The sequence below is a fragment of the Anomaloglossus baeobatrachus genome, chromosome 9 (genome assembly GCF_048569485.1).
Source record: "Anomaloglossus baeobatrachus isolate aAnoBae1 chromosome 9, aAnoBae1.hap1, whole genome shotgun sequence".
Taxonomy (NCBI): domain Eukaryota; kingdom Metazoa; phylum Chordata; class Amphibia; order Anura; family Aromobatidae; genus Anomaloglossus; species Anomaloglossus baeobatrachus.
Genome location: NC_134361.1, coordinates 34427707 through 34450042, shown reverse-complemented (window position 1 = coordinate 34450042; position 22336 = coordinate 34427707). Strand labels below are relative to the sequence as shown.

Genomic DNA, 22336 nt, shown 5'->3' with positions numbered 1-22336 from the left:
GTTTCAGTAATATATTGTATCCCATTGGCTTCCTGATGGGCATGCAATGACACCGGAATTATCAATGAAAAGAATCCTTACGAAGGATTTTGTGACCACGGTCTTCTTATACGCATTCTCAAAATTCACTTCCACTCATATTTCACATCAGCTGTCTAAAAGCCCTCGCCAGAATTAGAACAGTCCCCATCATATGTCTCTTCTTAGAACCCTGAGGAGCAATATTTTTGAATTCAGCAGAAATTTGGGCTATGCTTGGAATATAAATGCCTTACAAAATTCTAGATATCTTGAGGCCGATTAAAATTGGAGGATGTTGCCAAAATTTGGTACAAAAACAAGTCCACACAAAATATATTACTTCTCTATTTAGTATGCCCAAAACAGAAAGAATGTTTTGATCTTTAGTCTTCTAATTTTGCCTTGAACAGTACGACAGCAAATTAGTCAAACGCATATGAAGTACATCTAGAAAGGTAACGTCCAAAGAGTTACCTAGACTTAAAAATAGATTGGGCGCAGTTTTAAAGAGAAAAGGTCTTGATTCGTTGTCCAATGTGTCTATCCATGGAGAGATATGGTTCCAGCAGGTCTTCCTTCCCCCCACCCTCCGTCTACCGGTCTTCTTGTTTTGCAGCCCGTGTGCAGAAGTCCCTTTTTCATTTTGTCCTCTTCTTCTGATCTCACAAAGACTAGACCTTCTTTCTTCCATTGACTGATCTTTTTACAATAATTCCTTCTCTTTCCTTCCTTCACCGCATGGTACAAACCATACCTCCATTCTAACAGGTGTTCACCAGGTTACTGAAGATCACGGAAATGCAAACGATGGAACCCTTGAATTTTTGCAGCTTGCTGGAGGGAGGGATGGTTGGGTCTTGTGGACATCTTGAATCAACCTTAACGTCATGGTTAAGGAAGCAATACTCATCCATGTTCTCATTCATAAAAATATTTTACAATGGTTTTTGGTTGCATGCCAAGACATGTTTCTTCTTCTAACCTTTCTAAGAGAGAACATTGAGGATTGCTCTATGAATATGTTTGGGTTTGTTTGTTGTTGAGATGAACACACAATCCTGTGATTTATTATTTTTTTTTTCACATTTTATAACCCACAACATATTTTGACTTGCATGTAATATTACTGGGATCGATGGTTGCACCATTACATACACTTGCTAAGTTTTGAAGGCCACTCTGATGCACCATGTTATGGATGATTTCGGCATTATGTAATACAACTTGGTAGTCCATCGTACTAAGAATTACCTACCTGTGAAACAGGGTGGGATACGAACGTTATTTTATATGGAGATATTTTATATTTTGATTTATTTCACTTCTATGTCTAGTCTTCTCAAGGTGGGGGACACAGGACATTGCTCTATGGTCACGCCATTCTCCTGAGACACTGTCACAGTGATATGGTAAGTTCTTTAGTTTTGACTTTCACCACATTTTGATATAAAACTTAATCTTTAGCTTGATATTTTTAGTTTGGTGAAGTTCAAGATGAAATTATAATTTTTCAAAATGGATGACCAAGTCCAATTGGCCAAGTTGGCTCATTTAACAGATAGGAAGAGATGAGAAAAAATTATTTGCATTGTGGACCAGCAGCCACATTGGTGACCTGTAGTTATGAGATGTTAGGCTCGCCAGGCAAGAAGGGATTTTAGTGGCCACAACACACAGAAAACTTGGTGGGGTTTGACTACAGACCCGAACCTGGTTTTCTCCAGAGCTGCTGATGGTGGAGGTGTTACACTGCAGGTAGGATCCGGGTGCCACTCGAGAAGACTGGTGTTGCGTTGGCTGGCCCCAGGGGTACTGGAGCAACAGTATCTGGTATAGAGTTGCAGCATCTGATGTAGAGGTTCTGTCCGGGATGGATGGATGGATGTACGGGTGGATGGATAGATGGCAGCAGCTGGTGTAGAGCATCCCTTCGAGATAAATGGATAGCAACAGTTGAAGATGATACCTTGTGGCAACAGATATCATGGAAGGCAGCTGATGTTGGGCTCTCAGTAGCAGGTAGTGGGAGTGGCACTCTGCAGAACAGACAGGTATAAGCAGTATGTCTAGGGGAACAGCACAGGGCTAGTTTTGGGGACTTGACAACTAGCAATGACGAAACTCATTGCCCAGGCACCTAGCATAGGGCTAGGGTGCCTTAAGTACATACAGCTTCCCAGCTGACCTGGGATCGCTTCCGGGTTAGGAGGGCGCTGGCCCTTTAAGAAAAGGGCATAGCCATGGGCGCGCCCTATGGGCAGAGGATGGAGCTCTGCAAGGCACACTGACGTTCCGGGAGGCTGCAGCAAGAGACGAGGACAGGACCCCCGCTACAGGACGGCTAGACAGGTGAGAACGCCGGTGTCCTCGCCGGGGGAGGGAAGCAGGACCATGCGAGGACGCTGGCATGGTCATTACATGAGACCAGAACCCTGCATACTTTTTTCCTATCTTCCGATGGGATCCCTCGCTCCTCTTTTGACTAGTCAGCTTGACGTCACATTAGGCCAACTCTCTACTTATTGAACCAATATTTACCCTGCCATGTTGTTTAATACTTCTTCTTTTTCCATTAGTACCTCTGCTGTCTGACTACTTCACGGTCTCTAACTGATAAATTGGCTTTTGATGTCGGTCTGCAAGAAGATGCCTCAGGTATGGTCCAGTTGTTGTATGTACCTTGTGAAGGAACATCTAGTGTTGCAATGGCCAACACTGTAACTGGTTCACTGATGGTACTAGTCCTACTCGTCTATTGTGTATCCAACATTTCGACCCCTACATTGAAACGCATTACGACAGTTCTTGGTGCACTGGTGGTACTAGTCCTACTCGTCTATTGTGTATCCAACATTTCGACCCCTACATTGAAACGCATTACGACGGTTCTTGGTACAATGGTGGTACTAGTCCTACTCGTCTATTTTGTATCCAACATTTTGACCCCTACATTGAAACGCATTACCACGGTTCTTGGTGCACTGGTGGTACTAGTCCAACTCTTCCATTTTGTGTCTAACAATGTGACCCCTACCTTGAAACGCATTACCATTTTACATAAATAGGGGAAGCTTGTTGGTGGACCATCCATCCAGCATCCAAACAGCGTTCAGAAGGAGAGAAGGTGCGAATAGGTGATGATTTGATCTTAGTCAGTGTATCCTCCGAGAGATACCTGGTAAGTTCTGTATACTTTAATGTAAGATTATACATTTTCACTACTTTCCGTATGTTATCTATGGGTGTATAAGATGTTCTCATCCATCCTAAATTTTTTGGCATTTTATTAGCACCTTTCCACAGCAAGTGGTGACCTTCAGGTGGATGCATCATTCATGCAGACTCTATGGAACATGAATCCAATTACCTCTGGTTGTGAAATAGCTGAAGGTATGTAACAATCCTTTCAAGAGTAATTTGATAGCATGATACTATACCGAAAACCTATGGTTGTGATTATCTAAACTTAAAAAATTAGAATTTGAGAGAACATTCAACAATCAAAATGTCATATTTTCCCGAAAATAGTACCGTTAAAAACAATATCTTACCATGAAAAGCCCACACCCATCCACACGTTTATCTACTGAAAATAAAAAATTTACAGGACTCCAAAAATAGTGATAAAAACTATTCTTTTTTTTTTTTAACTACTAAAATTAACAGATTTTTAAACCACTAAACAATAAAAAACACAAATTTGGTATCACCATATTAATATGAATCATGTTACTGTAGCGCCCCTGAATACATCAGGGTGCTACAGGGAACTGCATCCTTGCCCAGGGTACAGGGCCTACCCCCCATGGTTCCAGGTACCACTTCCACCAGCACTAGAAATCCCAACCCACACCTCACACCATGACCCGTCAGACACACCAGTGGGTTGGTCTAGCAGGGCCACCCACCTAGGGGTCAGGCAGACTGGTGGGAGGGACCAAGTCAGACTAGTGACAGCTCTCAAAGTGAGAGGCGCTGGAGTCTTAGCTACCGGGGAGCTAGTAAGGCAGAAGTTGGGTCGCAGACAGTGGTACGGGACCAGAGGAGTCGGGGACCGGTTGCAGGGATGTTGGACAGGGGTGTGACGGACGTAGTTTTGGAGGGACTGTCGGCACCAGAAGGGCCCAACAGAACTGACAGGTACCGAACACAACGGGGTACAGGACCCTAGGTCAGGAGCCGATTCAACGTCCTGACCATTCACCTGAAAGGGAGAGGATCTTCAAGGACTTCCCTAAACGTTCAGAGACTGAGGGCATCAGCACAACGAGGGAGACAGGGTTTTTCCAGACACAGCAACCCACTGAGGTCCCAAGTGCCAGCCCTTAGGAGCATGGCTACACTACACATAGTGAGCAGGGCCCCAACAGCTTCAAGCCAAGGGAACCATCAATGGACAACAAATTGTACATGGAGGCAGACTCCGAATCACTAAGTAACACCGTTGGGACCGGGTACTTGGACGGGCTCCCGGCAGCGGCAGCTGTACTCGGAGACTTTGGTTTATCTACAGTGTGTGTGTCTCCTTTCTCCACCTCATCCAACACCACGACTACTCACAGTGAGTAACCTGGTCCCTGCACCCTGTCCTCCCAAAGCTACCAACCCCCTGAGCCCGGGCCTTCCCTACCTGCGGAGGGACTGACACCTTGCTGCTTCACACCATCTGCCCAGGTCCTCTCTCCAGCAGCGGTGGTACTTCCATTACCACAACCCGCAGGTGGCATCACAAACTTTTCCCCTGTAAATAACCCCTTTTACGGATCCGGATGTCCGCCATGCCAGGTCCGGACCCCTTGAGCCACGACGATCCCGGATCCGAGCAGCCCAATTAACAACGGGGTGGCACATTACCATGTCATTTTTACTGCCCAGTGAACACTGTCAAAACAGCCCAAAAAACAGTGGCGGAATTGTTTTTTCCCCCATTTTTCAACACATTATATAGTAAAATTAGTAGAATCAATCAAAACTACAACTCAGTCTGCACAATAACAAGCCTAGATTGTTAAACAATGTATGGCCCTTGGTAAAAGAGGAAATAAAAAGTTAAAACGCCAAAAATGAAAAATGGCTGAATCCTTAAAGTGGACTTTTCAAGAATTTTTATATTTATATTGCATATATCCTCCAATTTGTGCTGCTCCACAGATTCTGGAACAGTTTTTCTTTTTCTTCTGTGACCCTCCGTTCCAAAGTTATGCCCCCCGGAAATAAAGATGCGTGTTTTCCTTTCAAGCAGCTGGGCGTGTACCACAGAATGTCTCTGTGGGTGTGGCCATTTTTGATTGGCCAGCCTCAGAGGGGAAAAGGGAAACGCCCACTTAAAAGCTCTGTGGTACACGCCCACATTGAAGGGAAAATTTCCAGATTTGTTTCTAGTTGGCATAACTTTGGAATGGAGGGGCACAGAAGAAAAAGAAAGACTGTTCCAGAATCAGTGGAACATCAGCAATTGGAGGAAGTACTCAGTTTAAATTCAAATATCTAAAGAAAAGTCCCCTTTTAATGGGTAAATACAATTTTTTTCATATATATTCAGCGTATTTTGACTGCAATGGAGTGTAGCATCTAATTGTATAAAATATATGATTTAATAGATGTATATTTTTGATTTTCCGCCAGGATTCCTAACTGGTGGAGATGTTCTACGCTTGTTCCATGGTCATATGGATGAATGTTTGACGATTTCATCCACAGACCAAGGAGAGGAGCAGCGTCGGTAAGACATATTCTATGTATTTTATACAGCAGAATGTGATCAGTGAATCTTTTCTTATTTCTTCCTTCCTTTCTCATATCTACAGGATAGCCCATTATGAGGGAGGGCCTGTGTGCTCCCATGCACGCTCCTTGTGGAGACTCGAGCCTTTGAGAATTAGGTAATTATAAAACCGCTCGGCTAATTTTAGTCCTACTATGCAGAAGCGTCTGGATATTAACACAAATAATCACAGATAAGTTAAGTAAATTTGCAAACGAGAAGTTCCATTTTTATAGCGGAATATCCCAGGAGGACTGGTATTTGTATGGTATTATGGAATTATGCTAATTGGAAAATCTGCATAAAACTAATCTGCTTACAGTTGGAGCGGGAGCCACTTAAGATGGGGACAGTCATTCCGGGTACGTCATGTGACCACAGGGAGATACCTGGCCCGCGATGAAGAAAAGGGCCTGTTACTGGTAGATGCTGAGAAAGGCAACACCAAGGCTACTGCTTTCTGCTTCCGGGCCTCTAAGGTAATGTCAGCCTGCTGAAAATTGTAACTATATGAGTGCCAGCAATAGCCTGGCTCTGACTCATTGTCTTCTAGGCATGCTCTGATCTGGGTAAAAATTATTGTGAGTGGAGAGGGGAGGAGGTGAGCTGTGATATCTCCTTTGTGAATGGAGGATCCTGTGTTATTAGTCATTGTACAGGAGGAAGAGGTGAGATGTGAGAGCTCCTTTTGTGAACGGTGGATCCTGTGTTATCTGCTGTATATAGAGGTGTTATCAGTCATTGCACAGGAGGGGGAGGAGGTGAGCTGTGCTCTCACCTATTGTGAATGGAGGATTCTATGTTAACATCTGTACAGTAGATATCAGTGATTGTACAGGAGGAAGAGGTGAGCTGTGACATCACTTATTGTAAATGGTGGATCCTGTGTTTTCTACTGTATATAGAGGTTATCTGTAGAAGAGAAAAAGGTGGTGAGCTGTGATATTACCTATTGTGAATGGTAGATCCTGGTATCTACTGTATATAGAGCTGTTAGTAGGCATTGTACAGGAGGAGGAGGAGGTGAGCTGTGATATCACCTATTGTGAATGGTGAATTCTGTGGGATTTACTGTATATAGAGGTGTTATCAGTCATTGTACAGAAGGGGGGGAGGTGAGCTGTGATATCACCTATTGTGAATTTTGGATCCTGTGTTATTTACTGTATATAGAGGTGTTTTCAGTCATTGCACAGGAGGGGGAGGAGGTGAGCTGTGATATCACCTATTGTGAATGGAGGATTCTATGTTAACATCTGTACAGTAGATATCAGTCATTGTACAGGAAGAGGAGGTGAGCTGTGACATCACTTATTGTAAATGGTGGATCCTGTGTTTACTACTGTATATAGAGGTTATCTGTAGAAGAGAAAAAGGTGGTGAGCTGTGACATCACCTATTGTGAATGGCTATTGTGAATGGTAGATCCTGGTATCTTCTGTATATAGAAGTGTTAGAATCATCGTACAGGAGGAGGAGGAGGAGGTGAGCTGTGATATCACTTATTGTGAATGGTGAATCCTGTGGGATTTACTGTATATAGAGGTGTTATCAGTCACCGTACAAGAGGAGGAGGTGAGCTGTGACATCACCTATTGTGAATTTTGGATCTTGTGTGATATACTGTATATAAAGGTGTTATCAGTCATTGTAATCCTGCCTGTAATGATAACGAGACTAAAGCAAAATATTTTGTGTGGAAAGCGAAATGAGTCCAGTGATTTTTTTTTTTTTTATGGATAATTGAAGAAAATGACCAAACTTCTTCAACATAAAAACATGATTTAAAGCTTAGCCGTTGTTTTAATCTCTATTTCATAAATCAATTATACACATGAAAATAAGCAACTTTGTAATATACGTTATCAAACTTATTCGCTTCTTTCTCTGCCAGAATTGATCAGTCATTATCAAAAGTCTCAATTCTGAGGTAAAATCTGTATTCAGTGAAGACTTTCATCATTATGGAGACAGGAGATGGCGGTTAGTGCTGATGTGATTCTATGCAGATGGAAGAATGAGAAGGGGGTGGAGCTTTCTCTCTAGCCCCTCCTTCTGCCTCTAGCTCCTCCCTCCTCATAGAATCTCATCAGCACCAACCGCCATCTCCTCTCAGTAATGGTAAAGTCTTCACTGAATACAGATTTTCCCTCAGAATTGACACTTTTGATAATGACTGATCAATTCTGGAGGAGAAAGAAGCAGATTTGTCTATAAATCCTCATGCCAACATCTAATGAATTTATGTTTTATATGGAACCCGTACAGGAAAAGACTGAGGTTGCACCCAAGAAAGATGTGGAAGGAATGGGACCTGCTGAGATCAAGTATGGAGAGTCTATGTGCTTTGTCCAGCACGTGCACAGTGCCCTCTGGCTCACGTATGGTGCTGCCGATTCTAAAGTGGTCCGCTTGGGTCCTGTAAAACGCAAGGTAGCGTTAATAAACATTAAATATTCTTCAAATTTGACTTTTTGATGTTTTTTTTCTTTAATTTCCATCTGCATACTCTTCTTCTCATTGCCACTCGAAGGCTATCTTGCACCAAGAAGGTCATATGGACGATGCTTTGTCCCTGTCACGTTCCCAAAGAGAGGAGTCCCAAGCTGCAAGAATGATCTACAGCACGGCCGGACTCTTTCACGTGTTCATCAAGTGAGTGTATTGTTATATATAGATCTCCGGGCGGCTATCCGTGCTGCAATACATGAATCCTTGTAGAGGATACGTCTGTATTATAGAGGGTGGCACTATGTGATAGGTTTACACACGCTCCTCAATATAGAAATTGCAACACCAAGAAGAAAAAGTTGTGGAGATCATCGGATGATGAAAAAATAGGAAAAAAAATTCTAAATATCTTGATTCTCGATGTATTGGGTAGCCATGCCCAGGAGACCAAAAGTTGGAACTGGGCAATCGAGACTGGAATGGAGGTCTTACTACCTTAGTATCACGGCTTGGACTAGGGACGGTCCAGTGTGAGCCAAAACACACAACAGGTGTTACACCATGACAAACAAGATACACCAGGGACACTTTAACAATGGAGGGCCCTAGGACTAGTGAGAGAGAAGATGGACGCTTCCTCAACTTACCCCGCACTCCTAGCCAGTCAATATACAGGTTCCTCACCTGTTGCCTAGCAGGACCTGAAGCCTGAGTGACCATACAATAATCCCTGGCTAGTGAGTGGGCAGGTGAGGGATGCTAGCTCCACCACTGCACTAGAACAACACACCGGGGAAGGAAGATAGACAGGGGGAAAACATTACAACAGACTGCTGCAGTCACCCCAACAACTTGAAGACAGGGTTTCACCAGCTCCTTCCACCTCCAGGGCCAGCATCCAAATGGCAAAGAGAATAACTGGCACCCTCTGCTGGTAGCACAGGGTTTTGTATAGGGACTGGGAGTGGTCCCAAACTGGAAACACCTGCACTGGTAAGGAGACAGCTTGCTGGTAATGAATACTGACATTAACCCTACGACTGCCAAAAGAACAGAAAAACGTTTAATTTTGATAGTCAAGAATCAAAATGACTCTCAAGTCCTGAATCTGTCACTAGTCTCATAATACAGAGGAACAGATGTGGCATTTAGGGATGAGTCCTGCTTTTGTCTTTGATGCAATGATAGCTGCACATTGGTCTGCAGACAATTGGGCAAAACAATGAAGAGACCTTTACGAGGTCCTGTGGGGTGACATACTACAGTGCTATGCAGAAGTTTGAGCACCACTGGTCAACATTACTGTTATTGTGAACAGTTAATCAAGTTGAAAATGAAATGATCTGTAAAAGGCACGAAGTTAAAGATGACACATTTCCTTTATATTTTAGGTAAGAACAAAAAAATATTTTCATCTTTAACATTTTAAAAACTACAAAAATGAAAATGGGCCAGTGCAAAAGTCTGAACACCCTTGGAGATTTGTGTGCTCAGATAACTTTGACTATCATTTCAGACCTTAATTAGCCTGTTAGGTTTGTGGCTTGTTCATTATCATAGTTAGGAAAGGGCAGGTGATGCAAATTTCACAGCTTTATAAAAACCCAGCTTCCTCTAATCTTGTGCAAATAAAACAACAGCCATTGGTTTTTCAAAGCAGCTGCCTAGCACTCTGAAAATCAAAATGGTGAAGGGCCACAAAGCAGAAGAAAGCTAGAAGAAAATAGCAAAGCGTTTTCAAATTGCCCTTTCCTCAGTTTGAAAAGTAATTCAGAAATGTCACTTACACAAAGAGTGAAGGTCAGGATAAGGTCTGGAAAACCAAGCAAAATTTCTGTGAGAGCTGCTCGTAGGATTGCTAGAGTGGTAAATCAGAGCCTTCACTTCACTGCAAAAGTCCTTCAGGAAGATTTAGCCGACTCTGGAGTTGTGGTACATTGTTCTACTGTTCAGAGACACCTAAAGAAAAATGGCCTTCATGGAAGAGTCATCTGAAGAAAACCTCTGCTGCGTCCTAACCATAAAATTTAGCATCAGAAGTATGCAAAATAACATCTAAACAAGACTGATGTATTTTGGAAACAAGTCGTGTTAACTGATGAGGTTAAAATAGAACTCCTTGGCCACAATGATCAAACCAAATGTTTGGGAAAAAAGGAGACAGAATGTCATGACAAGAACATCTCGCCAACCATTAAGCATGGGGGTGGATTAATCATGTTTGGGTTGTGTTCTATCCAATGACACTGGGAACATTTCACGGGTAGAGGGAAGAATGAATCAATTAAAGTAAAACAAATTCTTCAAGTAAACATACAGGTAAAATATATCTTTGTACCGTGTTAGCCAGTATAGATAAAAAATTGTTTAAAAGAACCGAAGTCCTCAGTGGTTGATGCCTTTTAATGGCTAACTGAAAAGATGGTAATAATAGCAAGCTTTCGAGACTACTCAGGTCTCTTCATCAGGCATGGTACCATTGTTACCATGCCTGATGAAGAGACCTGAGTAGTCTCGAAAGCTTGCTATTATTACCATCTTTTCAGTTAGCCATTAAAAGGTATCAACCACTGAGGACTTCGGTTCAAGTAAACATAACACCATCTGTAAAAAAGCTGAAGTTGAAAAGAGGATGACTTCTACAAATGGATAAGGATCCTAAACACAATTCAAAATTCATATTAGCCTATGTCAAAAGGTACAAGCTGAAGGTTTTACTATGGCCCTCACAGTCCCCTGATCTGAACAGCATTGAAAATCTGTGGCTAGACCGCAAAAGAGCAGTGCATGCAAGAAGACCCAGGAATCTTACAGAACAAGAAGACTTTTCCAAGGAAGAAAGCATGAAAATCCCTCAAACAAGAATTGAAAGACTCTTGGCTGGCTACAAAAACATTTACATGCTTTGATACTTGCCAAAGCTGGTGCTTCAGGGTACTAACCATGCAGGGTACCCAATATTTTGCATTGGCCAACCTTATTTTTTGTTGTGAATTTAAAAATGTAAAAAATATATATATTTTTTTTTGTCTAAAATGCAGAGGATATGTGTTATCCTTAACTTTATAGCTTTTACAGATAATTTCATCTTCAACTTGCTTAATTGTTCAGAATATCAGTAAACTTGACCAGGGGTGCTCAAACTTTTGCATGCCACTGTATATGGTAGCCGAACCCCCTCTTGTCTTAATTCTGGTGCACTAACAGCTCGGCATTACGTTGACTTTGTCATAGCATTAGTGGTACGATCGTTTATTCAAAGTGTCCCAGGAGCCATTTTTCAACACAACACCACCAAGACCGCATGTGGCTCATGCTACTTAGAGAAGCCCATGTTGCCTAAACATAATCCCATGGTCTGCAGCGTCTCCAGACTTGTCTCCCACATCTCGGACGTCATTGGTTGGCAATTGCACAGGAAGCTGCCATCAGAGGATTGTCACATGGAGTTTTGCACAAACTTTGCCGACTGTCATGGCAGCATTGGACTCTGTTTAGATTACAGATTCTGACACTTTGCCCAATGGTTTCTCTGGAGCCTGGCATCAACACAGGCAAACTCTGGCATCGACCTGCTGTGTATTGATTCACAGGAAGGCTAAAAAGAGTTACTCTCCATTAGTTTGCTTGCTCTTTTAATCAGAATCTTATGGGAAGACCTATCACATCTGCTCCCCTTCTATTTATGCTGGTTGAATCCTTCTACCCATGCCAGCTATAGTTTAACCTATGTCGTTCTGTGAGGTGTAGTGTCCCAGATTCTGGTGAAAGTTTTGCTTTAGTTGTGACTATTGCTTGGAGGGGTTGTGGAGTTTACCTCTGTTGTCTTGTTGCTTTCTTCCTGCTCTTGTTTTTCCTCCTGAATCTCTTATTGTCTTTACCTTTTGTGTGTGTGTGCTGTGTGACAGAGTTTTGTTTTTTCCCCTTGACTGTCTACATCTGTGAGGTTTCAGCACACTCATGTCCCATCACTCCCTGGGGGAAGGGGGAATAAGATCAGAACTGGTCAGGACCAGGAAGGAGACTCAAGCCTCTCCACCATCAGGAGTATCCCTGAGCTCAGGGATAGTGTAGGGTCCCCTACCTTGAGGAACAGCTTAGGAGCTCTCCCACTATCCCAAAGTCACCGTGACAAGGAGGTTGATAATTTGCCCAAGTGCATTCAGCGGCAGAACATTCCTCCAAGGCCAAGGTTGTAAGTGCCTGGATTTCTGCATGTGGCGCTCATACTCAATACTAAATAAATCGGGATGTTTAGAAAAATTTGTCTCCATCTTTTTTATTTGCAGTCCATTAACATGTCTATCCGTCCTCTGATTTACATAATTCAATGAATCTTCTTATTTGGTGTTGCAATTTTTATGTTGAGAAGTGTATGTATATCTGCTATGTAAGGTTGTAGATATTTTTTATATTGTCACTTTTTTATTTCCAGGGGCCTGGACAGTTTGAGTGGAAAAAACAAGCCTTCTAAACCGGTGACATTGCCCATCGATATGGTTATTTTAACCTTGCAAGATCTGATCGGCTACTTCCAGCACCCCGACGAAGATCTGCAGCACGAGGAGAAGCAGACCAAGCTACGCTCCCTGAAGAACCGCCAAAATCTCTTCCAAGAAGAGGTGAGGGACCGGGTGCCAAAAAGTCTTCATTTACAATATCCTTCCGATTATATGCACAGTACAATCAAAGGACGTGTAGAGTCCGATTCTGCACGGTTACTCCGCACCTCAGGGTCCTCTTCTTTTTACCGTATATAAATTAGGAGAGAAGACGGCTGGGAGGGATCCGGTTACCTGATCACCGTTTGCTATAATGAATTTATTCTTTATTTTTATTTCTTTTTCAGGGAATAATCTCCCTGGTCTTGGACTGTATAGACCGTCTCAATGTGTATAGTACAGCTGCTCACTTTGCAGAGTTTGCCGGGGAGGAGGCCGGCGAAGCCTGGAAGGAAATTGTAAACTTACTTTATGAATTGCTAGGTATGGTCCGTAATTTGGAGAGGCCTCCGCACATTGTTCCCTCCTATAGGCCTCAGATCATGGTGGTGGTAGAGTAGGTGGTTTGTTTTACAATTATTCCTAAGTCTAAGAACATCTGGCCCCTTGACCCCAGGGTATAACATCTGGCCCCTTGCCCCCAGTGTATAACATCCAGCCCCTCATCCCCTGGTATATAACATCTGGCCCCTCACCCCCGGTGTATAACATCCGACCCCCACCCTCTTGGTGTATATTATCCGGCCCCTTGCCCCCAGTGTACAACATCCGGCCCTTCACCCCTGGTGTATAACATCTGACCCCTCGCCCCTGGTGTATAACATCCTGCCCCTCGCCCCCAGTGTATAACATCCTGCCCCTCGCCCCCAGTGTATAACATACGGCCCTTCGCCCCCTGGTATATAACATCTGACCCCTCGTCCCCAGTGTATAACATCCGGCCTCTCACCCCCGGTGTATAACATCCAGCCTCTCACCCCCGGTGTATAACATCCGGCCCCTCACCCCGGTGTATAGCATCCGGCCTGTTGCCCCCGGTGTAAAACATCCAGCCCCTCATCCCCTGGTGTATAATATCTGGCCCCTCACCCTCGGGGTATAACATCCGACCCCCACCCCCTGGTGTATAAAATCCAGCCCTTTGCCCCAGTGTATAATATAAAGCCCCTCAGTATAAAACATCTGGTTCCTCACCCCTAATGTCTAACCTCTGGCCCCTAGCCCCCCGGTTTATAACCTCGGGTCCTTGCCCCCGGTGTATAACATCCATCCTCTTGCCCCGATATAAGGTCCGATACAATCCAGGATTGTGCCTTCAGGCCATTTTTCACCCTCACAGAGTTCCTTCCAACTCAAAGGGTCTCTTTCCTGTTATTGCTGTTTGTCTTGGAGTATATTTTCTATTACCACTGCTTTCTTTTATATCATTGAGGATAAGGACATGACTACTTTGCAGACCTATTATGTTCTCACCATGTCCCTGTTTTTGTCCCGCAGCTGCACTTATTAGAGGAAACCGCTCCAACTGCGCCTTGTTCTCCAGTAACTTGGACTGGGTGGTCAGCAAACTGGATCGACTGGAAGCTTCATCAGGTAATGCCGATATTGCTGAGATGGATATGTGTATCATTATCCTGGTTAAAAAAAGTTGAAAGGTACAAATAAAATCTTGGAGAAAAAAAATATCTTGCCCTAATCCAGGGGTCTATCAGGAGGTGCAGATTAATGACCTTGTCTTTCTGCCCCATATTAGATATGAGGGTAGACACAGATTTTGCACTGGGGCCTGAGAGCACCAAGTTACTATTCCAAAGCCTTCAATAATTGAGAATTGGATTTTAGCATGCAAATAATTTACTATTGCAGGGATCTTGGAAGTTTTGTACTGCGTCTTGATTGAGAGCCCTGAAGTTTTGAACATTATTAAAGAAAATCATATCAAGTCCATTATTTCTCTGCTGGATAAACATGGACGAAACCACAAGGTGAGTGTAAACCTCATCAACTTAATAGCAAGCATGTTAACAAGTTGGGTAGTCCTCCCTCTTGATCTTGACTTCTCCGTATCTCTAGGTTCTGGATGTCCTCTGCTCTCTCTGTGTGTGTAATGGAGTAGCTGTTAGATCCAACCAGAATCTAATCACTGAAAACCTTCTTCCCCGAAGAGACCTTCTTCTTCAGACCAGGATGGTCAACTATGTCACCAGGTATGTGGATTAGGTACGTGGTTTTTTTTGTTCTACTACTCAACGCGTTAATGTCACATCTCTTTTATGTTGTAGTATGAGACCTAATGTCTTCCTGGGAACCTGTGAAGGATCCACACAGTTCAAAAAGTGGTATTTTGAAGTTATTGTGGATCATGTGGAGCCTTTTGTGACTGCTGAGTCCACACACTTACGTGTTGGCTGGGCATTGACTGAGGGCTACAGTCCATATCCTGGTGCAGGCGAAGGTTGGGGAGCCAACGGAGTGGGTGATGATCTGTATTCCTTCGCATTTGATGGTCTACATCTTTGGTCAGGTAAGCTCCAAACCAAAATTTGTTGATCTACCTAATGGACTTTGGAGGTTTTCATTTTTTTTAAAATGAGAACTAGTAAACATGGGAAGAAGCCAAATGGGGTATTGTGATGACTGTCACTAGGTGGCGCTAGACACTACTTGCATGCAGTAAATGGAGAGGTAGTCAGACAGGCCGAGATCATAAGTCAGGAAGGCATAACAGTACACGGGGGAGCAGACGGAGACAAGGTCAAGATACAAGCCGAAGGTCCGGGTTCCAGGAGAGTACTTACAAAATACAGGGAGCATGCGGGGACGTGGTCAGGAGGAAGTCCGAGGTCAGAAGCTGGAAAGTCACAACAGAAACAGGGGAGGTCAGCCAGAGACAGATAAACAACAGTCCGGAGTCGAGAGACAAAGATCTGAACACTTAAGCACCACGGGAGCCAACAGCACAACTGTAAACAGGAAGTATGACTGGCGGTATCCTGAGCGAACATGCTCCCTAATGAAGCAGAGCAATCACTGGATCGAGAAGCATCTGTGAGAGCACCAGCCAGGACCAGCGTGAAATCCAGTGCTGTGAACAACCAGTGGAGCATTCATCCTGCAAAACGCTCTGCACCATAAGCAAAATATACCCGTTCTGCAGGAGAGCATAGCAGAACAATACATAATGTTCTGCAAATAGGAGTCGTAACAGGTATGAAGGTTATTAGTATTTGGTTTAGCACTGTGGATGTTGGGAATTAATCTAGTTGTCTCTGGTAGCACATTCCAGAGAATTGGTGGCGCATGAGAGAAGTCATGGAGATTGGTCTGGTAGGTTTAGATTATGGAGTAGGTTAGAGCATGGGTAGGGTGGTGGACAGAGACGAGAAGGAGATATAGGGCAATGCAGGACTGTTGAGAGTTTATTTGCTAACCAGTTGAAATGGCACAGGGATATGCGACTGGTCAGGATAATGCTTTTTGTCTTATTTTCCTAGGTCGAGTTTGCAGACCTGTGGCCTCGCACAACCAGCATTTGCTGACTGCGGATGATGTGGTCAGCTGTTGTCTGGACTTGACCGTTCCCAGCATCTCATTCCGTTTCAATGGGCACCCAGTTCAAGGCATGTTTGAGAACTTCAATTTGGATGGACTCTTCTTCCCAGCTGTTAGCTTCTCTGCTGGAGTCAAGTAAGCATTGCACCTAATGAGAGGAATAAGATGTCACACAGTAAATAAGGCCTCATCCCTGTTTGTCTTATGCAGAATACGCTTTCTTCTGGGTGGCCGACACGGTGATTTTAAGTTCCTTCCGCCACCTGGCTACGCTCCAGTTTATGAAGCTCTCCTGCCTCGGGATCGTATGCGTGCGGAGCCCATCAAAGAATACAAACATGACTTTCAAGATATTCGTAATCTTCTTGGACCCACCAAATCCCTCTCCCATACCTCATTTGTTCCTTGCCCCGTGGACACCATACAGGTAGGACCAAGACATCCAATATAAATCAGTTTTATTCTATATTACTATAAGTAAGAGTTCAGCTTGGAAGAATAAAGTGTGGGAAACACATGTTTAGAACTACGGAGATACCTCCGTAGAGGACAATGCAGCCATACATGACCATATAGTGGTAGACACCAGTTCTACAAACCAGTGACCACCAGTGAAGTCTTTTCTGATTGGATTCATTCACTTTTCCAGACTTTTGGGAAACAAATGCCCCTAATAAGCAACAGTGTGTCCTGTGGATGCCGATACAGGGAAGGGATTTGCTTGGTTCCCACCATATGTGAGGGTTTGGAAAACAAACTCCCATGGCTGCAATTTCCACTACTTCTTTATGTACATTATGTCAATTTACTTTGCATCATCTCTTTTTGTAGATTGTCCTTCCCCCTCACCTGGAACGAATCCGTGAAAAGTTGGCAGAAAACATCCATGAACTTTGGGCCCTCACAAGAATTGAACAGGGTTGGACCTACGGGCCGGTAGGTGTCTCATCTTACTCTGCCGATGCCACTGCATACTTGCATTGTACGATTCCTCTGCTCTACAGTGATGTTAGCTTTTATATATTAGCCCCAATTTCGTATATTAAGGAGGCAACATTTTTTGTAACATTCTTACATTTTTTTTTTAAGATCCGGGATGACAACAAGAGATTACATCCGTGTCTGCTCGACTTCCATAGTCTGCCAGAGCCGGAGAGAAATTACAACTTGCTGATGTCTGGAGAGACTTTGAAGTAAGCATCTAATTATGGAGTAGGATCAATAGGATTTCCTTATTTACATGTCTCATTAATTTCCTGATTTTTTTGGATGACTTTGATGGATGTGTGTCAGTCTGTTCTGGATATACATGGACGTATATGTGACGGGTTTGAGACCCAATAAAGTTGTTAGAAAACAGAGACCTTAGTCTGCTGCCCAACACAGCTTAATGTATCGATCATCTATAATTTGCTATTTAAAGGGGTTGTCCAAAACTTTAACATTGATGATGGCCCATCCTTGGGATAGGTCAACAATATCTGATGGATGGTGGTGTAATAGTCAGCACCCCCAATGATCAGCTCTTCCCAGTGTTGCCGGTGGCTGGAACTGCTCAGCTATGGAGCTGCACAGTTCACCTCCGTCAACTTTGACCAAGGCCACTGCATATCTATTTGAATAAATAAGGAACGGATGTGCAATTACCCGGCCGCAACCACTATTTCGTTGATGGAGCTGTGCTGTGCAGCTCAATAACTGAGCAGTTACGATGGCACTGGGAACAACTAATTGGCCAGGTGCCTGGTGTCAAACCCCCACCGATCAGACATTGATGCCCTATAAGGATAAGCATACAGTGTTAAATTCCCGGGCATCCCCTTTAGCTAAACACTAAGTTGCACCATGTTCACCAACACAGGACCCTCCTAGCTCTGGGATGCCATGTGGGCATGGCAGATGAAAAGGCAGAAGAAAATCTGAAGAAGATAAAGCTTCCCAAAACGTGAGTCTTTGGAAAGTCATGACTTGACTGCCCAACATGGTGACCTGACGTAGTCAAAATAAAGTCACCATTCAACATTTACTCCTATAGATACATGATGTCCAATGGATATAAGCCTGCTCCCCTCGATCTGTCCCACGTCAAGCTAACACCAGCACAAAACACCTTGGTGGACAAACTAGCAGAAAATGGTCACAATGTCTGGGCGAGAGACCGAGTGCAACAAGGATGGACATACAGCATAATACAAGTACGTGGATTCTGACCCACTCTTAGCAGCTAATGTTTATCTTTATTTCTATTTATTGTGCCTCATAAAACAATTGTTGGAGTTTGCAAATCTGTTTTGCACTAGTACATTAGTAATTCAACACCCATTAACCAAATCTTCTGTAAGTACCTCCATACTGAGTAGACAGCTGTCGGCTGCACAATCATTCGGCCCACGGCTATCTCTCTTGACTCCCCCCATACACGGGGAGCGAGTGTTTAGTATTCTCTATGAAGAGAGCCGCTGTCAGAGGAGTTTGGTTTATCCATTGAAATTTAAGAGGCCGGATCCTTCTCTCCTTCGACATCAACTCTCGAGAGGCTTCCCATATACTTTAGATGGTTTGGTGATCTCACCAAAAACGTTGGGTTTGGCAACCTTTTAGCTAATGTCTATGGGGCCTGAACCCTTTTAGAAAATTAGATGGTGCCGTTCCTGATTTTAATGGGATACTTCTGGTCTACTTTCTTCTTGATACTTTGGAATTGGCAAAATCAGTGAGTTGGGGTCCACCACTGTTGCCAGTGATAGACTGAGCTGACATCTGCTAGAAGCCAACGAGGCAATGGCATTTGTCGTAATTGAATTGGTGATATTACTTTCTTTTTTGTAATTTTTTTTTCTTTGACCGGTTTTTAAAATGTTTTATTCATTGGATTACTCTTTCAACAAAAGTTTTCACTTTACATCCTATAAATGTTTCTATGTATGTAAAGTGGAAAAGTGAATTGTCCTGGTACTGAATTGCAAGGCTTAATGTTCAGGGCTTCATTGACCATTCTGTAAGCCTCAACCCATGTAAGCTAGCTAAACCCGAGATTAATGTTGGCTGAACCCACCGATTTTGGCAAAAGCTGACGACCATTTAATTGGTACAAAGTCTTCTAATTTAGAGGGGAGAGAAGGGTCAGGCATGTTGGATTTCAGCATAACCATGCTTTTATTCCCTGGAGATACAAGTCGACCTCCAGAGGTGCGGAGCCAATCGTGTATGTGTAGGGAAAGGGTTGGAGGAATAGGAGCTCATTTCGCCAACAGTTTTGACATCTATGGCTATTGTTTCTCTTGATTTGGTTAAACAAACTATTAAATACCACACAGGACATCAAGAACAAGAGGAACCCTCGCCTCGTGCCATATAGTCTGCTAGATGAAAAGACCAAGAAAACCAATAGAGACAGCCTGTGTGAGGCTGTGCGCACTCTTATTGGATATGGATACAATATTGAACCCCCTGACCAGGAGAGCAGTAAGCGCCATCAGGTTTTTGGTTTACATGATATCTAATATTACACCGAAACCGGAAAAGTTCTTAAATCCAGACCAAAATATTGCAATGAAAGGGATCTCATAACAAGTTTTCTATATCTCGTGTTATTTCTTATTTTCCCCAGCGGCTCAGGGAGTAACAAAGCCTCGGGCTGAAAGAATGCGCATCTTCCGTGCCGAGAAGTCTTACGCTGTGAAATCTGGGAAATGGTATTTTGAATTTGAGGCCGTCACAACAGGAGAAATGAGAGTCGGATGGGCTCGGCCTGATGTGCGACCCGATGTGGAACTTGGAGCTGATGAACTAGCTTACGTGTTTAATGGATGCAGGGTAGGTATTATGTATGGAACTATGAATACACACTATCATCAATCATAGTATTTTATGCAGGGTCAGGAAGGGCCTCAAAGGACCTAAGGTTCCTCCTATGGTTCCAGGGTTTGAGACAAAATTGTCTCAAAGTCTAGCAGAAGACAACTCTATGTGGAGGTGACTTAGGAGCCAAAAGACCCATTAGATTTTGAACGTGTTTGGGCAACTTTAGGCCCATATTTAGTTGCTTCTTTAACCATGTATTAGAAGCTTCATGTTTGACTTTATTCTTATACCTTCTCACAGGGTCAGCGCTGGCACGTCGGCAGTGAACCATTTGGGCGTAATTGGCTTCCAGGAGATGTTGTTGGGTGTATGATTGACTTGACTGAAAATAATATCATGTTTACATTGAATGGAGAGATGTTGATTAGCGATTCTGGCTCTGAGCTAGCCTTCAAAGATATTGAAATTGGTGACGGTAAGTGTCTTTTCAATGTGGTCTAATTACCCTTACAGGGAACTTGTCGAATCAAACATCACAGGCATCGAATGGTGGAACAGAAAGAGCTAAGCAGATTTATATATAATATTGTGGTAGAAAATTCGGTATAAAATTTATATTATTTGTTTGGACTCCAGATGGTGGTCCTAATCAGTGATTGACAGCCTTTCATGCAGTGATTTCTTCCAATCACTGATAAGAACCTCCTGTAGGACTCCTAAGCCTAGGAAAATCAGGGATGAAAAATTAATAAAATATACCGAGTTTTTCCCACAAACGATATATTTTTCTTGTTGGCTCTTCCTGCTCTATACCATATGGCATATACGTGACAGGTTTCCTTTAATAAGAGGAAGCCATGTCCTTGTTTAGGGCATTCATTCTCGCAGAAAACAATTTGCAAGACCCAGACCAGCGGCCAGTTCAGCAGTCTGTGAACGTCTGATGGAAGTCCCGAGAACCTCCTCTTACTTCCCAACATCTGGCCTGGTGCAATGTGACATGTCCATAACACCCCAACCATAATGTTACACCAGGCCGGCTAATCAAAAGTGGACACCGGCAGATAGGTGGTGGTTGTCTTACGTTCACAAATTATTGGCCTAGCCACTAGACTGGTTCCTACATGTCGAATTGCACCATCTCAAACTCTCACTTATCAATCTCCCATCTTTAGGCTTCATCCCGGTTTGCAGCCTTGGAATGTCCCAAGTTGGTAGACTTAATTTGGGGCAGGATGTCGGCAGTCTTCGTTTCTTTACCATCTGTGGTCTGCAAGAAGGGTTCGAGCCATTTGCTATTAACATGAAGAGAGAAATCACAACGTGGTTTAGTAAGAGCCTTCCTCAATTTGTGCCGGTGCCTCCAGATCATGGCCACATTGAGGTGAGAGATCACGACTTGATTAAATTTTAGAGAAACTACAAAGCTAAAAGGAAATTTACTACTGAATCTGTATTTTTCAGGTTGGAAGAATTGATGGGACTGTGGACAACCCACCTTGTCTCAAAGTGAACCACAAGACCTTTGGGTCTCAGAACAGCAACAACGACATGCTTTTCTTTAGACTCAGCATGCCTGTTGAATTCTACGAAACATTCAAGTGTACGCCAGGAGCTACTCCTCTTACTCGTACTTTTACAATACCCGAAGAAGAGGTCCAAGATGTTGACATGGACTCTGAGTTTGAGCAGCTGAAGAAATCGGCAAGCCGCAAGGAAGCGGAAGCTACTAATGAGAAGGATGCGCCTAAAGAACCACCAAAAGAGGTGGCAAAGCCGGAGAATGAGAAGGATGTTACTACAGAAAAGACCAAGGGAAAAAGAGGGTGAGCCAAGAATCACTATTAGAAATGAGCGAATATTAAGAAAATTCAAATTTGCCAGCTGTGACAATATTTTTTGGGGAATTGCAAATACTGCAAAGCCTCCTTGAAAAACCTAACACTCTGAGATCTCCAGCATTGAGCTCCTTTTAAATTCTTTAAAGCAAACACAGCATTAGTAAAGTCAGTGACCTCAAAATATGTTTGAGTAAACAGATGGAGGCTGTTCTTCACGTTTGTGCTGTCACACACACACACACACACACACACACACACACTCACACACACTCTCACACACTCACACACACTCTCACACACACACACACACTCTCACACACACACACACACACACACACACACTAACACACACACACACACACACACACACACACACACACACGCCATCTGTCATCTTTATT

General features: G+C 43.4%; 1 protein-coding gene across 4 annotated transcripts in view; it reads left to right on the top strand.

The window, feature by feature from the left end:
- Positions 1-22336, top strand: part of RYR1 (ryanodine receptor 1) — a 189101-nt gene that overhangs the window by 70311 nt on the left and 96454 nt on the right. For all 4 annotated transcript variants that reach the window (XM_075323525.1, XM_075323523.1, XM_075323524.1 and 1 more), the window contains exons 4-29: positions 1356-1430; positions 2598-2676; positions 3087-3199; positions 3312-3411; positions 5647-5743; positions 5829-5903; positions 6108-6264; positions 8054-8218; positions 8319-8440; positions 12672-12858; positions 13086-13221; positions 14236-14331; positions 14605-14723; positions 14812-14945; positions 15021-15262; positions 16233-16425; positions 16501-16717; positions 17122-17226; positions 17380-17483; positions 18152-18235; positions 18326-18485; positions 19608-19755; positions 19901-20106; positions 20395-20569; positions 21270-21478; positions 21559-21920. In XM_075323525.1, the coding sequence (XP_075179640.1) occupies positions 1356-1430; positions 2598-2676; positions 3087-3199; positions 3312-3411; positions 5647-5743; positions 5829-5903; positions 6108-6264; positions 8054-8218; positions 8319-8440; positions 12672-12858; positions 13086-13221; positions 14236-14331; positions 14605-14723; positions 14812-14945; positions 15021-15262; positions 16233-16425; positions 16501-16717; positions 17122-17226; positions 17380-17483; positions 18152-18235; positions 18326-18485; positions 19608-19755; positions 19901-20106; positions 20395-20569; positions 21270-21478; positions 21559-21920 (3860 nt within the window). The remainder of the gene's footprint in view (positions 1-1355; positions 1431-2597; positions 2677-3086; positions 3200-3311; positions 3412-5646; positions 5744-5828; positions 5904-6107; positions 6265-8053; positions 8219-8318; positions 8441-12671; positions 12859-13085; positions 13222-14235; positions 14332-14604; positions 14724-14811; positions 14946-15020; positions 15263-16232; positions 16426-16500; positions 16718-17121; positions 17227-17379; positions 17484-18151; positions 18236-18325; positions 18486-19607; positions 19756-19900; positions 20107-20394; positions 20570-21269; positions 21479-21558; positions 21921-22336) is intronic.